At 38.4% G+C, this 14,656-nt stretch overlaps 1 protein-coding gene across 4 annotated transcripts in view; it reads left to right on the top strand.

The window, feature by feature from the left end:
- Nucleotides 1-6,477: 6,477 nt before the first annotated feature.
- Nucleotides 6,478-14,656, top strand: part of LOC101896317 (protein gustavus) — a 150,746-nt gene continuing 142,567 nt past the window's right edge. For 2 of the 4 annotated variants that reach the window (XR_009344244.1, XM_059131952.1), the window contains exon 1: nt 6,478-6,638. Coding sequence is in view for 1 of the 4 variants with exons in the window: in XM_059131952.1 (XP_058987935.1) it covers nt 6,619-6,638 (20 nt within the window). In the remaining 3 variants the exon portion in view is untranslated. Of the gene's footprint in view, nt 6,667-6,996; nt 7,104-14,656 lie in introns of those variants that run through there. The other 2 variants (XM_059131953.1, XM_059131954.1) reach the window with 2 other exon arrangements.

The raw sequence follows: 14,656 nt of genomic DNA on the forward strand, positions 1-14,656 counted from the left end.
CCACACATGTTTATTTTTCCAGTAGGCAGGCTAAGTTCGTAAATGGGCCATATAGGTCCACGTTTTCATATAGCCCCCATATAAATTCACCTCCCAATATTCGGTATTTTGATGATTTTAGCGATATTATTCACCGGAATTGTTTCAACTATGGTATTTAAAGTTCGTAATGGATACTGCAGCCTACGACAGAAAATTTTTTGTGCAGGTTTACGTCTTCGTACAACCCCCATATAAAGGTACCACCCGATATTCGGTATTTTGATGATTTTAGCGTCATATTTAACAGAATTGTTTCAAATTACGTATTTAGAGTTCGTTATGGAAACTACAGTCTGCGACAGAAAATTGTCTATGCAGGTCCAGGTATTGGTATAGGCCCTATATATCAGTACCTCCCTATATTCGGTATTTTGACGATTTTAAATACAATACCCACCGAAATGGTTTATGATGAGGCATTGGAAGTAATGGTAATTGGAAATGGATGCTACAGCCTGTGACAGAAAATTGTCTATGCAGGTTAAGATCTTCGCACATCTCCGATATAACGATACCTCCCTATATACGATCTTATGATGATTTTAACTACATTATTCACCGTTTATTTCAAGTTTCGAATTTGAATATGGCAATGGTTTATGACAAACAATGCCTATGTATGTCCACGTCGTATAGACCCCAATATAACGGCTATAGTTGGTATTTTTAAAATTTTAATAGAATTTTTCAAAGATTTTGAAAATTTCCAAATTAGTTCCAAATGGTGGAGGGTATTCAAAGTTCGGCCCCACCGAACTTACTTCTTTTTAACTTTTTGAAATATAAAACTGACTCACCTTCGTCATTTGTTTCACAAGGTATGGCTTTTAATAGCGTCAAAGATAAAACTCAAAATCTCGCTTGCTGGTGCTTCTCTACCTGGGTTACGTTTTTATACCCTCCACCAAAAAAGGTATGGAGAGTATATTAAGTTCGTCATTCCGTTTGTAACTCATCGAAATAATCATTTTAGACCCAACAAAGTATATATATTCTTGATCAGCGTGAAATTCTAAGACGATTTAGCCCTGTCCGTCTGTTGTAATCACGCTACAGTCTAAACGAATTAAAATAGGAAGCTAAAATTTTGCACAGATCTCTCTTTTGTCTGCAGACAGGTCAAGTTCGAAGATGGGCTATTTGATGATTTTTACCCACATTTTTCAACGCAATTGTCTGAAAATTCACACAAGGAGTTCCTTGTGGGTACTTTATACCTCGGCAGAGAATTGTCCATATAGGTCCACGATATCGTATAGCCCCCATGTAACGGTACCCCCCGATATTCGGTATTTTGATGATTTTACCCACATTTTTCAACGGAATTATCTGAAAATCCACACAAGGAGTTCCTTGTGGGTACTTTATACCTCGGCAGAGAATTATTTATATAGGTCCACAATATCGTATAGCCCCCATATAACGGTACCCCGAGATATTCGGTATTTTGATGATTTTACCCACATTTTTCAACGGAATTGTCTGAAAATCCACGCAAGGAGTTCCTTGTGGGTACTTTATACCTCGGCAGAGAATTATCTATATAGGTCCACAATATCGTATAGCCCTCATATAACGGTACCCCCCGATATTCGGTATTTTGATGATTTTACCCACATTTTTCAACGGAATTGTCTGAAAATCCACACAAGGAGTTCCTTGTGGGTACTTTATACCTCGGCAGAGAATTGTCTATATAGGTCCACGATATCGTATAGCCCCCATGTAACGGTACCCCCTGATATTCGTTATTTTGATGATTTTACCCACATTTTTCAACGGAATTGTCTGAAAATCCACACAAGGAGTTCCTTACACGCAGACATAGATTTGTCTTTATAGGTCCACAATATCGTATATCCCCCCATATATCGGTACCTTCCTATATTAGATATTTTAAAGAATTTTTATTGGATTTTATTTTTTTGAAAATTTTCTAATTCGTTCCAAATGGTGGAGGGTATTCAAAGTTCGGCCCGTCCGAACTTACTGCTTTTTTACTTGTTCTAGTTGTATTCTTGTCAAGGTTAGGTCAGTTTAAAGGATGCACGGTTGCTTATTATAACCGCTCCTCTCGGAGAGATATTAATAATTGAAGATATGAATAATGCACGAAGAGATTATCGTATTGTCTTTAGCCACTTAAGAATAACTGCTGGCCCGTTTTCGGAGAATGATGACAAGTGGTGCAGAATTTGCTTATCCATAAGCCTTTGTCTAACAACAAAAAGACTTGGACTATAGCAAAGTAAGTGCTCTACCGTCTTTGTTTTTTCCCGTCTTTACAAAGCCTACAGTATTTAATATCGTTGCTACCGCACTTAGAAGTCATGGCACTTATATTACAGTGACCTGTGATTAATCCCACCACTTGTTTTAGGTGTGTTTTCGCCATGAAAATGAGCGACCTTGATCTCCTTCCAGATATAACCGGAAAATTTTCTTGGGGACATTGGAACCCCTTCGATTTAGTGGATTTGTTGAAATCACCTAGCGTTATATTTATGTATCACTCAGAGAAAATGGCACAAGGGTGGCTTCACTGATTTTTCGATCGCTAGATCAACTGACTCGTATCCATGTCCAATATCGCTGCCTGGAATACGCTACAATCGTTGTTTAGTTTTCCGTGAAGCCACCCTTGTGCTATTTTCTCTGAGTGGTACAATGTTGCAAATGTTGCCCATGATTGAGCTAATGGAGATATAGCTCCTTGAAATCGTCACAAAATAGCAGTCAGTGCCTGCAACTAAATTTAATCTAAATAGCTCAGCACCAAAAAGGATACTGTTTAGCTGTGTTTCAGCAGCAAAAAATATTTATTTTTGAGTTTAGTGTTTTCCATTAAAATGTCAATTCGTATAAAAATATCCTTAGATATATTGTCAGCTGTTTATTCGTTTAAAATCAGAGCTATTTTCTTGTGTGCTGAATTTGTTGCTTAGTTGTCGGTTGGGCCTAACCAAAAATAGCAAGCATAGCAAAATCGAGCTAAAAAGCCATTATCTGAACTTAAGTTGCTATCAGACGATGATTGTTTTACATATGTATGTGCTGTCACCCTTGTTATCCATGCGTATTTCCGTGTGTGTGTCAAAAATGCCATTTTACATTTGACTCATAATTTTTTTTTTATCACACTCTTGTTTTTTTATTTTTGTTACATTGTGATTATATTCTAAAAAATTATAATACTTTATGGATGACTTTTTACCGCAAAATTCAGTTTATATATTTTCACGCAACAAACAACTAACTTTTGATTTAGTTTAAATTTATTAAAATTAATTACATATAATTAATAGAAATGTTCTTTACTCGTTTTATTTCTTGTTTTCAATAAAATTCTAAATAATTTTGAAAATTTTCAAATTCTTTGCAACAAAAATTTCATGGTAGAAGAATATAGGTAGACGCGTCGACACAGCTGCTTGGACAATGAACTGTCAAACCAATTTTGGAATTGAAAATGTTGAATAGAAAATTTTTTAAATTTGTAAAAATTGTTGAAAAACGCGAATTATAATAGCCTCCGAATGACGTAGTATAAGAAAGTATATAAAAATCTACTTATATTTAAATACATTTAAATATCATATCAATACTCCAAAGCATGAAATGAAGAAAATAACTTTTTCCTTTTTTATTAGTTGATCACAAGATTCTAACAACAGTTTTGAATTTTCCCATTTAATCAATTTGACCTATCTAGTCATTGTAGCATTATGTATATAAAATGATTGAGAATAATACAGGTAACAACAAGTGTTGTTGTACAACAATCGTAACAACAACCACATACAAATTTGATTTTGTGAGTGATACAAGTGTCAGATTTATGTGTCCAAAAATAAAAACAAATTATTATTTTTCAATAAGTTATTTTAATTTCAAAAATATAAATTTTTGGAATTTTGATTATTAAATAGAAAATGCAGAAGAATACTTCTTAAAATATTTAATTTTAATGCTTTCACATCATTCCCCCGATTGTATAGTTGTTTGCTGTTGTTCCTAATATCTCAACAATTCAAGCAATCGCTTGAAAATCGCGGAAAAGGCAACTTCCCTTTCAAGTTGAAACCAAACTGCACACATACATAAAATATTCTACATTTTGCAATTTTAGGAAACATGAAATATCCGAAAATATCTAACGTGGTGTCGCTGTTCCTTAACCGCAAAAAAAGTTTCCGAACCATCGCCTTTGGCGTTTTGTTAAGTATACTTGCATTTTCTGTGAATTTCACAGAATAAAAAACTGATTCCCATCTCTGATTTCTGTGTATACAAAGGATTAATAAATATAAATTTTGACAATTAGATGTTGTCAAATTAATAATTTTAAAAAAAATTAAACATATGATTGCATGACTTTGCTTTCTTAATTCTACAATGGGTAGACGCATAAACGATCGCATACATTGGTATATCATGGTGGAAGAATGCAGGTGGCCGCATTTACACAGCAGCTGGCACAATGAACTTTCAAACCAATAGTTCAAATTTGTAAAAAAAATTTAAATCAGGCATATCATAATATCCTCCGATCGGTGTCGTATTCCTATATACCAATCTACTTATTTTTGAAGAAACATTTAAAAATTTTTGACCTGTATTCGTCAACCATGTATATATTTAGTTTTTTTTTATGACCTCAGTCATATGGCTAAATGCCTCATCGAAATAACGTTTTAAGACCCTAGGTCTCTTTGGGCCAAATCCGTTTCAAGATACCTGGCACGTCGCAATATTTATATCATATTTATTTAGGTCTGATAGGAAATGGTCAACATTGGCGCATTCCATGGTAGAAAAATACAGGTAGATGCATCAACGCTTGGGAGCATTGATCTGTCAACATTTTTTAAATTTCTTTTCAAATATAAGTAGATTTTTAATTGTTTTCTTATACGACGTCATTCGGAGGATATTATAATACTCGTTTTTCAACAATTTTTACAAATTTAAATAATTTTTCATTCAACATTTTCAATTCCAAATTTGGTTTCACAGTTCACTGTCCTAGCAGCTGTGTCGATGCGTCTACCTATATTCTTCTACCATGGCGCATTCCTTCGGTACTCACTCCATAGAGGGTCAAATATTTGAATTAATAACAAAAGTCAAAATATATTTAATTGGCTGAGGGCTTATACTTTTTAACTTGCTTTCATAATTTTTAATTAAATTATTAAAGACAACTTTTTCTCTAGAAAACAGTAAAGGGCTAAGTACATAAGAAGCTTGAAGTCATGGCTAGGCATGTTTTGTGACATTTCACAAAGGGATTACAGAGCCGCACTAAAATCCAGCCGTCGTTTTCCATTATAATTTGACATTAATATGCCTAGCCATGACTTCAAGCTTCTTATGTACTTAGCCCTTAAGGCTCACTTTAATTTAAAGAATTATTTAAATATTACTTATAATTTAAAAATTTTTAACACTAATTGTACAAAATGTATGATTTAATGTTGTTTTTGGTTTCATATATAATGATTTATTACTCGCAGAAGACCATCAAAAATATCAAGTCGGATCTTATTCCCCAACCTTGTTTTGGTATAATTTATAAAGGAGATACCCCTTTCAATAAGTCGTATGCATGGTAGAAGAGTATAGGTAGATGCATCAACTCTGAATAACATTCATATGTCAAAAATTGTAAAATATTTTGTCAAAAATAAGTTGATTTTTATATGTTTTCTTATACGACGCAAATCGGAGGTTATTATGATATTCAGTTTTCAACAATTTTTACAAATTTCAATAGTTTTTCATTCAACTTTTTCAATTCCGAAATCGGTTTGACAGTTCATTGTTCCAACAGTTATGTCGGTGCGACTACCTGTATTTTTCTACCATGGTCGTATGTATCTGCCGCATCACGGTAATCATAAACATTCCTATAAAATTCAATTAATTTTTTTGGAATTTTATGGTTAAAATATTCGTTCCACTTTATAAATTGTAATTTCCCCCACATGTTTTAATAAACACACAATAGAACGCTTCTCGGACAACCTAGATTATGTTTGTGATAATTGACTGCCACATTTAAAAATTGAAAATAATTAAAATTTTATTATTTTCCGATAATCTTTTTTGATTTGTCAATGACAATATTTTAGCTTTATCTATTACAAATTGTACCAATTATTTGCTGTCAAATAACAATAGATGCATAATTTTCTAAAATTCACCAACGAAATCGCCATCTATTCTATAATCCGCCAAAAAATCGCCATGTCGCCAAATCAAAAATAATGTCGCCAATCTGAAAACCCTAAATATAATATAAATTGAAGTCAGCTTGTTTCATGTAAACGTTTGGTAGTGTTGATTTTATGATATGCTCGACTCGCGTCACATATAAAGGAGTACCACCGTTGCATATTGTTGCTTTGAATCACCCTGTATAACTTGTATTGATTTGGCAACTGTGCATTTTCTTGAGCTGATTAAAATCAAGTTTTCAGTCGAATCCGTGTTGCATTTTCAAAAGGCCATTGTCGAAGTTTGCTCGAAAAAGCGTTGAAATTAGCCCGTATGCAAATATAATACGTTTAATAGATGGAACTCGATAGAAAAAGGTACCGAGATATTGTGAAATACAGAAATGTATGTATATTTTAAAATTCGACGTCGTTAAAAGCGCGTTATCGAAAAATCTACTTAAGCAATATATGTATATATATATATATATATATATATATATATATATATATATATATATATATATATATACATGTATATATATATATATATATATATATAATATTCAACCAAGCAAAACAAATACATATATGCTTAATATGTACTATTAAAGTTTTTAAAATTTTGTATACGCTATAATTAAAAAAAATGATTGAATTCACTGGTCATCTTTAATTCTACCTTTGCCATTTCTGTAGGCAAAAGTAACTCTTAACGCTTTTTAGATTTATTTATCTACAGTGTCCGTAAAAGCAAGAAATCACCTAATGTGTTACAAAGTGCCAAAAATTAATAATTTTCCCATTAAAATTAAATATAATTTTGAGACAACTCTACCAGAGGTAGGTATTTTTACCATGATTTCGGGAAACTAATTTTCTTGGTGCCCAGGGCACTCCAGTATTTCGCAGTCCGGATTCGAGATGGAACAAATCTAGTTTAGTAAAAACTCTTCGATTTTTTCGAAAAATTTTCCAGAGGTAGGTATTTTTACCCTGATTCCGGGAAACTATTTTTTCTTGGGGGACGGACCCGGGACCCCAGATTTTTGACCCGAGAATCCGGGCTTAAGACCCGGCATGGATCCGGACCGAACTACCCGATATAGACCATATAGGTATCGTTGGAAAGCTTATGAAAATACCTAATCGGGTTATACGGATGGAAAGTCCCATATCTCTGAACACGAGAAAGGTATTTGCACCAATTGTAGCATTTTGGAAAGGTAAGAGTGTCAGCTATAATTTGACATCTATTTTGACGGGGGTTTTATAAAAAATATTGGTCCAAAAAATCGAAAATTTGACTAGAACTTGCTTGACCACTTACCCCATCATGTGACCACTTGTTGGATAGGTATAAGCTTTCCAACGACACCTATATTGTATATATTATTGTATATCGGGTAATTGGATCCGGGTCTAAGGGGGTCCTGAACCCGGAATCTGGGGTCTCGAATCCGTCCTTGAAGAAAAAAATAGTTTCCCAGGATCAGGGTAAAAATACGTACCACTTGAAAAAGAAAAAGTTGAAGAGTTTTTACTAAACTAGAGTTAAGCCTTCGAGATCTAGTTTAGATCCTGGTTTACGCAACTCATATGGACAATAAATGTATCATTTGAAACCTTGTGGAAATACCTGGCTTATATTGAGTTTACTAGTTTTGCTCAATTATCACATGTGGATATTTGTAATCTCTCAGTGTGGGGGATATTTGACTTAAGTCTTTTTTAGTAAAGACTCGAATTTTTTTAAAATATTTTCAGATGTAAGTGTTTGTACCCTGATTCCAGGAAAGTATTTTTAGATCCAAAAGTCTGAGGCTCGAAACTCACTGGATACTTAGGCCACAAGAAGTGGTCTGGGGATGAATTCAAGGAAAATTGAGATGGTGCTATTGACTACAAAATCCAAAGATTCACAACTATAATGAAAATGTAACATGGAACATCGTTTTCATAAAGCAAACGTTGCATGCTGCACACGTCGCAAAATATTTGGAAGCGGTGGAGGCTTCAAACCCTATATGATGTTATAGATGTAAACCAATAGTATATTTTCTGTCCCGAAAGTCCGAGACCTGGACCTACTAAAGCGATATGAAAATACCTGTCCAATAAGGGCCACATGATCTTATTTAAAACGGTTCGGGAGTTATATTCAAATTATACATTTGTTGGACACGGATTTTTTTAAATCTCGAAAAGTCTAAAAAGGTCCTATAATAGGATTTGTTGCTTACACTCTAACCTTTCTTAAGTGCTACAATATGTGCTATGATTGCGATGATTTATTGGATAGGTATTTTAATTAGCTTTCAAATGACACTCATAATGTCCATATCGTTATAGTAGATCCGGGTTTTGGACCCAAATTTTGGGTTAAATATCCAGGCTCATCCCACCAAGACGCTGTACTTTCCCAGAATCAGGTACAAATACCTACCATTGGAAAAACAGTTGTTCCAAACATGATAATATCCGATTGGAACGAAATAATGCATACACTATCATATGAAAGTTTTTCGCAATAGCTTTCTAATAAATGGTAAAATATTGGATAAATGTTTCATATTTTTTATGCGTTCGTTCTTTTGTTGCTATTGAAATTATTTAATTCGATAATGTAAACTAATATAAAAAGTAGCTTTAACTCGAAGTTCGTATTCAAACGAATTCGTTTTTGTTTTTTTTTAATGATGTGCGTGAAATAAATTTAAATTGCACTACTTTGATGTTTCGTTTACCAAACTGGTTTTCACTCAGAGATAGATTTAAATTTAACTACATAGCAGTGAGAGTAAATTTAAATATAACTCAAAACTGCTTGTTTTAAAACAAAATAAAAGTTAAAATTATGAAATAATATAATAATAAAAATGTTATATGAAGTTTATTAAAAATTTATAATTGCAATTGTTCCAATATCAAATTTGGCCTTCGAAATACTGCGCGCGTAAATACCCACAAACTGAAACAAATTAATGGAAAGTAGTCAAGGATGCCCCTTTGTGGTGTCCTTTTTTGGAAAGAGCATCAAAATGCTCCTAGACCGCTTTGTTTGATGGACCAAACCCATCCGGAAATCCCATAGTGGCCAGACTTATATTTCATGTGGTCACTTGCAGGAGAAATTGGTCTGTGCCCATTGTGGGGAAATGGTTACGGATGCACCTTTATGGTGTTCTTTTCGGAAAGAGCATCGAAAATGCTCCTAGACAACTTATTTTGATAATCCAAACCCATCTGAAAATGCCACAGTGGCCAGAATTATATTTCATGTGGTCACTGTAGGAAAACTTGGTTTGGGTCCACTGTGGAAAAATGGTTAGGTTAGGTTAGGTTAAAGGACGCGCGGTTACCATATGGCAACCGCTCCACTCGGAGACCTATAGGTCCATTGTGTTCATCCTAGAAAAGAGTGTTAAGAGATAAAAGAAAAAGTGATTGGTAGAAAAGGTGAAGATAGAAGGTAATGTTGTAGAGTGTGATCTACGGCTGAGGAGTTTGCCGTGTCGTCTTTAGCCACTTTAATCTTCTGGCTAGTTGAAGTATTACTACAGCGTTAGTGTTAGAAAAAGACGACAAGTCATGTGACACTAGTTCTCCCACTAGCCTGTGTCTCACATTAATGAGTGCTGGGCAGTGGCAGAGCAAGTGTTCGATTGTCTCGATTTCTTCTTCATCTTGACAGATCCTACAGTAGTCAATGCCGTTGCTGTCCCATTTCGAGGTCATAGCCCTCACCTTACAGTGACCTGTGATGATACCCACCACAAGGTTTAGATCAGGTTTTGACAATGACATTAGCGACCTTGTTCTCTTCACCGAGAGAGTGGGCCAGATTCGTTTGGGGATGGTGCATCCCATTTCATCCAGCCATTTTTGTTGGATTTTCTCAGAGTAATGTTTGTGAATAACCTGTAGGAAATGGCACAGTGGTGGTTTAACCGAGTTGTCTACTTCAATTGTAGTTGATTCGGATCCTAGTCTGGCCAATTCGTCTGCAGTCTCGTTACCTGGGATGTTAAAATGTCCAGGAACCCAACAGAGCTTGATGGATAACCCAGTGTTTTCCAAGGCTTCTCTGCAGTTCAAAACAGCCCTAGACTTGATTGTAAAGGAACTCAAGGCTTTCAGTGCCGCTTGACTATCGACATATATAGTCACCGGACTACTGACTTCAATGCTCCTCGTGACCAGCAGGTCAATGGCCTTTTTGACCGCAATGATTTCCGCCTGAAATACGCTACAGTTGTTTCCAAGCTTGTAGGATTCACGAACATTAAGGGTATCACAGAAGACACCAGCTCCCGTACCACACTCCATCTTTGAACCGTCGGTATAGACAGCTATGTCGCGGAAAGGTGGGTTGTTTTGAGCACAGGCGTTTCTACCAGTTATGTGTATGTCAGGTGGGTAGAAGCTTAGTCGTGGTATATATAATATCACTTGCAAAGGCTATCTCTCCCACACTCCTTACACGCCTTAGAATCGCAGAATGTCCAAAGGGTTGACTGCGCCATTCACCTAGTTCTCTGAGTCGAAGAGAACTTCTGAATGCCTGTTCCTCCACATATATATTCAGCGGGCTTATGCCCAGTAGAGTATCCAGTGCTGCTTGAGGCGTGCTCCTGAAGGCACCCGTTATTAGTAGGGATGCGACCCGTTGAACTTTGTCAATGTGTCGTAGATAAGTTGACTTCTTCAAAGAATGCCACCATACTAGAGATCCATAGGTTAGAATGGGGCGAACGATTGACTCATACATCCATTTGATGATGTGCGGTTTGAGGCCCCAGCTTTTGCCTATAGAATTCTTACAGGAATAGAGTGCAATCAAGCCTCTCTTAGCTCTTTCCTCGGTGTTCCTCTTCCAACTTAGTCGGCGGTCAAGGATAGTGCCAAGGTATTTGGCTTCTAGCAAGAGGTTTAAACTGACTCCATCTAGTTTCGGTGATGTAAATGAAGGATATTTACGTCTTTTAGTGAAAAGGACGATCTCTGTCTTTGATGGGTTAACGCCTAGTCCATTGCGATGTGCCCACCGTCATAAGGTGACTAGAGCTCCTTGCATTAGGTCCGAGGAATTTCAGGAATTTCCCGGCAATAAATAGGACGACGTCATCAGCGTATGCGACTATTTTCGTCCCTATTACCTCTAGATCTATAATTATATTGTTAATGACAAAAAGCCAAAGTAGTGGTGATAGGACAACCCCTTGCGGAGTGCCCCTAGTGACCGATTTCCTGACGGATGTTTCCCCGATGCTCGAGTTGTTGTTGTTGTAGCAGCTCATACATCCGTGTTCGTTCGGTTTCCATTTTCTGACTCAGTTCAATCAGGTTCTGCCTCTAAGTCCAGTCTCAAAAAGGATGCAACCTGTATGGGTTGTGTCCATAACGAGACTGGAGTTAGGTGAGTAGGCTTGGCTGGGCAGCGAAATAGGTGCAGCGTGTCATGCGGGCCTGTGCCACATGCTGGGCAGATGTTCTGCACGTCGCCGTTAATCCGGGCCCAGTAGGAATTTAGGCGGCTGCACCATCCGGATCGTAATTGAGCCAAGACTACTCGGGTTTGTCGGGGCAGCTCTCGTTCTTCAGCTGCGACGGGAGGGGGATGGTCTCCTAGCACAGTATTCACTCTATATCCTTCAATGGCTTCTGAGACCGCATTAGAGTGAATACTATTCAGTCCCGCTTGATAGGCCTGTTGATCTAGAGGTTCTCTCTTATACCTCTGTACCTCTCTCTCTAGATCATGAAGGTCTTTCCTAACGTGCCTGGGCGGAGGTTGCCTATCCACAAGATGGTGATTTGGATGGCTTTGTCTATAACACCCAAGCAGGTATTGCATTGACAGCAATTTGTTATGCTGTCGCACCAGTAGGACCTTCGCCTCCTCATGAAGGTGATCGACAGGTGTCATGAGGAGGTACCCTGTTGCGGTTCTAGGGGCGGCATTCTGGCAGGACTGCACATTTTTCCACTGCGTAGCACTGACGTTGGCGGACCACACCGGAGCCGCATAGTTTACAACAGATCGGCCTATCGCGTTGTAAGAGGTCAAAAAGGTTTCCTTATCAGCTCCCCAAGTACTGCCGGCCAGAGACTTGAGGACCTTGTTCCTACTTCTAATCTTGTCGCAGATAGCTGTGGTATGCACGGACGACTTAAAAATGCTATCGAATGTGACCCCTAATACTTTGGGGTAGTTGGTGGTCGGAACAATAGCACCATCGACCTGCACATTCAAGGATAGCCCCATCTCCGCAGTCCATGTGGTGAAAAGTTGTGTGGCCGTCGACTTAGTGGCGGATATCTTCATATTCCTCGCAGTGAAAAAGGCGGTAAGATCAACAAGGTAAGCGTTTAACCGATCGCAAATGTCATCAATAATTGGTCCGGACGCCACGAGCGTACAATCATCTGCGTACTTTATAATCTCTATGCCGTCTGGAGGGCGTGGAATGTCAGAAAGTCAGAGGTTAAACAGTTCCGGAGATATCACTCCGCCTTGGGGAACTCCCTGTTTAACTCTACGGATGCTCGATTTCTTGTTTCTGAATTCCACGCACGACTGGCGTCCACACATGTAGTTTATTATCCAACGTTTCAAACTTGGCCGGAGGGTGGTGCGCTCAATGTCCTCGAACAGTGTGGCATGATTGACTGTATCAAAGGCTTTTGATAAATCAAGTGCCACCATAACTGTTCTATCGCACGGCCTGTTCTGGTTGTGACCTCTACTGACATGTGTGGAAATGGCGTGTAAAGCTGTTGTTGTGCTTACAATTTCCGGAATCCGTGTTGATGATCGGCTACTGGGAAACACTCTCTTATGCTGGGGAGGAGTAAAGCCTCAAGCGTCTTTGCTACTGGTGACAAAAGTGATATCGGCCTGTATGAATCACTTTTGCTGGCATCCTTGCCTGGCTTCAGTAGCGGGACCACCCTGCCCATTTTCCAGGCATCGGGAACTACTAGGGTGGCTAACGACAGATTGAGAAGCTTTGTAAGATACTCAACTCCTGGTTCATCCAGTTGCTTCAACATCACCATTGAGATTCCGTCAGGACCAAGCGCTTTGGATGACTTTGCGCTTCTGATGACCTGTGCAACATCTGCGTAGGGATCGTACACGGCGTAGGATCCTTCTTCGCCCTGTCACTCTCGGGGTGCTCTACAAACTGCCGGTTAAAATAACACGCGCACCTCTTCGGATCTGTCACTTCTACGCCGTTGAATGAGACAGATGTCCGATCGTCCTTTTTCCCAGGGTTCGAGAGCGACTTAACTGTTGCCCACAATTTACTCGTTCCGGTACCGATGTTGCAATGCTTCAGATGTTCTAACCACTACCCCCATACATTCCATGTACGGGTCACTAGAGTCAAGCTCAGGCGAGATAGGTCTGTACTGGACAGAGTGCTGCAATAGGAACGCTAATCCTCCACCTCTGGAGCGATCCTTCCTCAGTACGTTGTATCCATCACAACTTTGAAGGCTGCAGGTGGTACTCAGCTTCGTTTCCTGGATCGCTGCGACCTTGATGTTCTTCCGACTCATAAAGCTTACATTTTCGTTGATCTTACCTCTGAGACCATCACAATTAAATTTGAGAAATGATGCATTATCCGGAACCTGAACAGCAATGTGTGGCGTCAACTGCTGCGTAAATTGCTGTTGAGGAGATTGCGGGGGAGTCTCATATTGCGACGACGATGAGGACGCCGAAGATGAAGACTCACTGGGGTCTACATTGACGCAGCAGGAAGCAATGTAGTCCCTATCGCTATACTCCTGTATCCGGTTTAGGCCGGAACAATTCCGGAAATGTACCCACTTCATGCATCCGTTGCATCTCACCGAAACCGATCTGTGGTGGATGCGATTACGACAAACGGAGCAGAACCATGGTCCGGGGTTGGTCTCGATCCCGGCTCGGAGTAAACATTCCGGGTAATGTTGCTCCCACATCAGAAAAATGGACGAACACGAACATGTATTTGCTGGGTTGGCGGCCCCTGGTCGGAGAAATATGCCTCCGAGTCAATCTGGTACATAGAACCGGCCGCCGTGGGATTGCAATGCTCGAGTTGATGATTCTGCTGCTAAGCATGGTATCAATCCAGTCTATGAGGAGTTGGGGTACTTTAAGTTTTGATAATGAATCATGAATGGATTCTAGCGTGACGTTGTTAAAGGCTCCCTCAACATCGAGGAAGGCAGCCAAGGTGAATAAGGAACCATTTATGTTCTTCTCTATATACCCTACGACATCGTGTTGCGCTGTTTCAACAGATTTACCTTTCATATAGGCATGCTGAGCAGTGCTAATGACGGTCTTGGGTAATAGAGATCTGATCTCTATGTCTATCAGCCTTTCCAAAGTT

Source organism: Musca domestica, unplaced genomic scaffold, assembly GCF_030504385.1.
Source record: "Musca domestica strain aabys unplaced genomic scaffold, Musca_domestica.polishedcontigs.V.1.1 91, whole genome shotgun sequence".
NCBI classification, from domain to species: Eukaryota; Metazoa; Arthropoda; class Insecta; order Diptera; family Muscidae; genus Musca; species Musca domestica.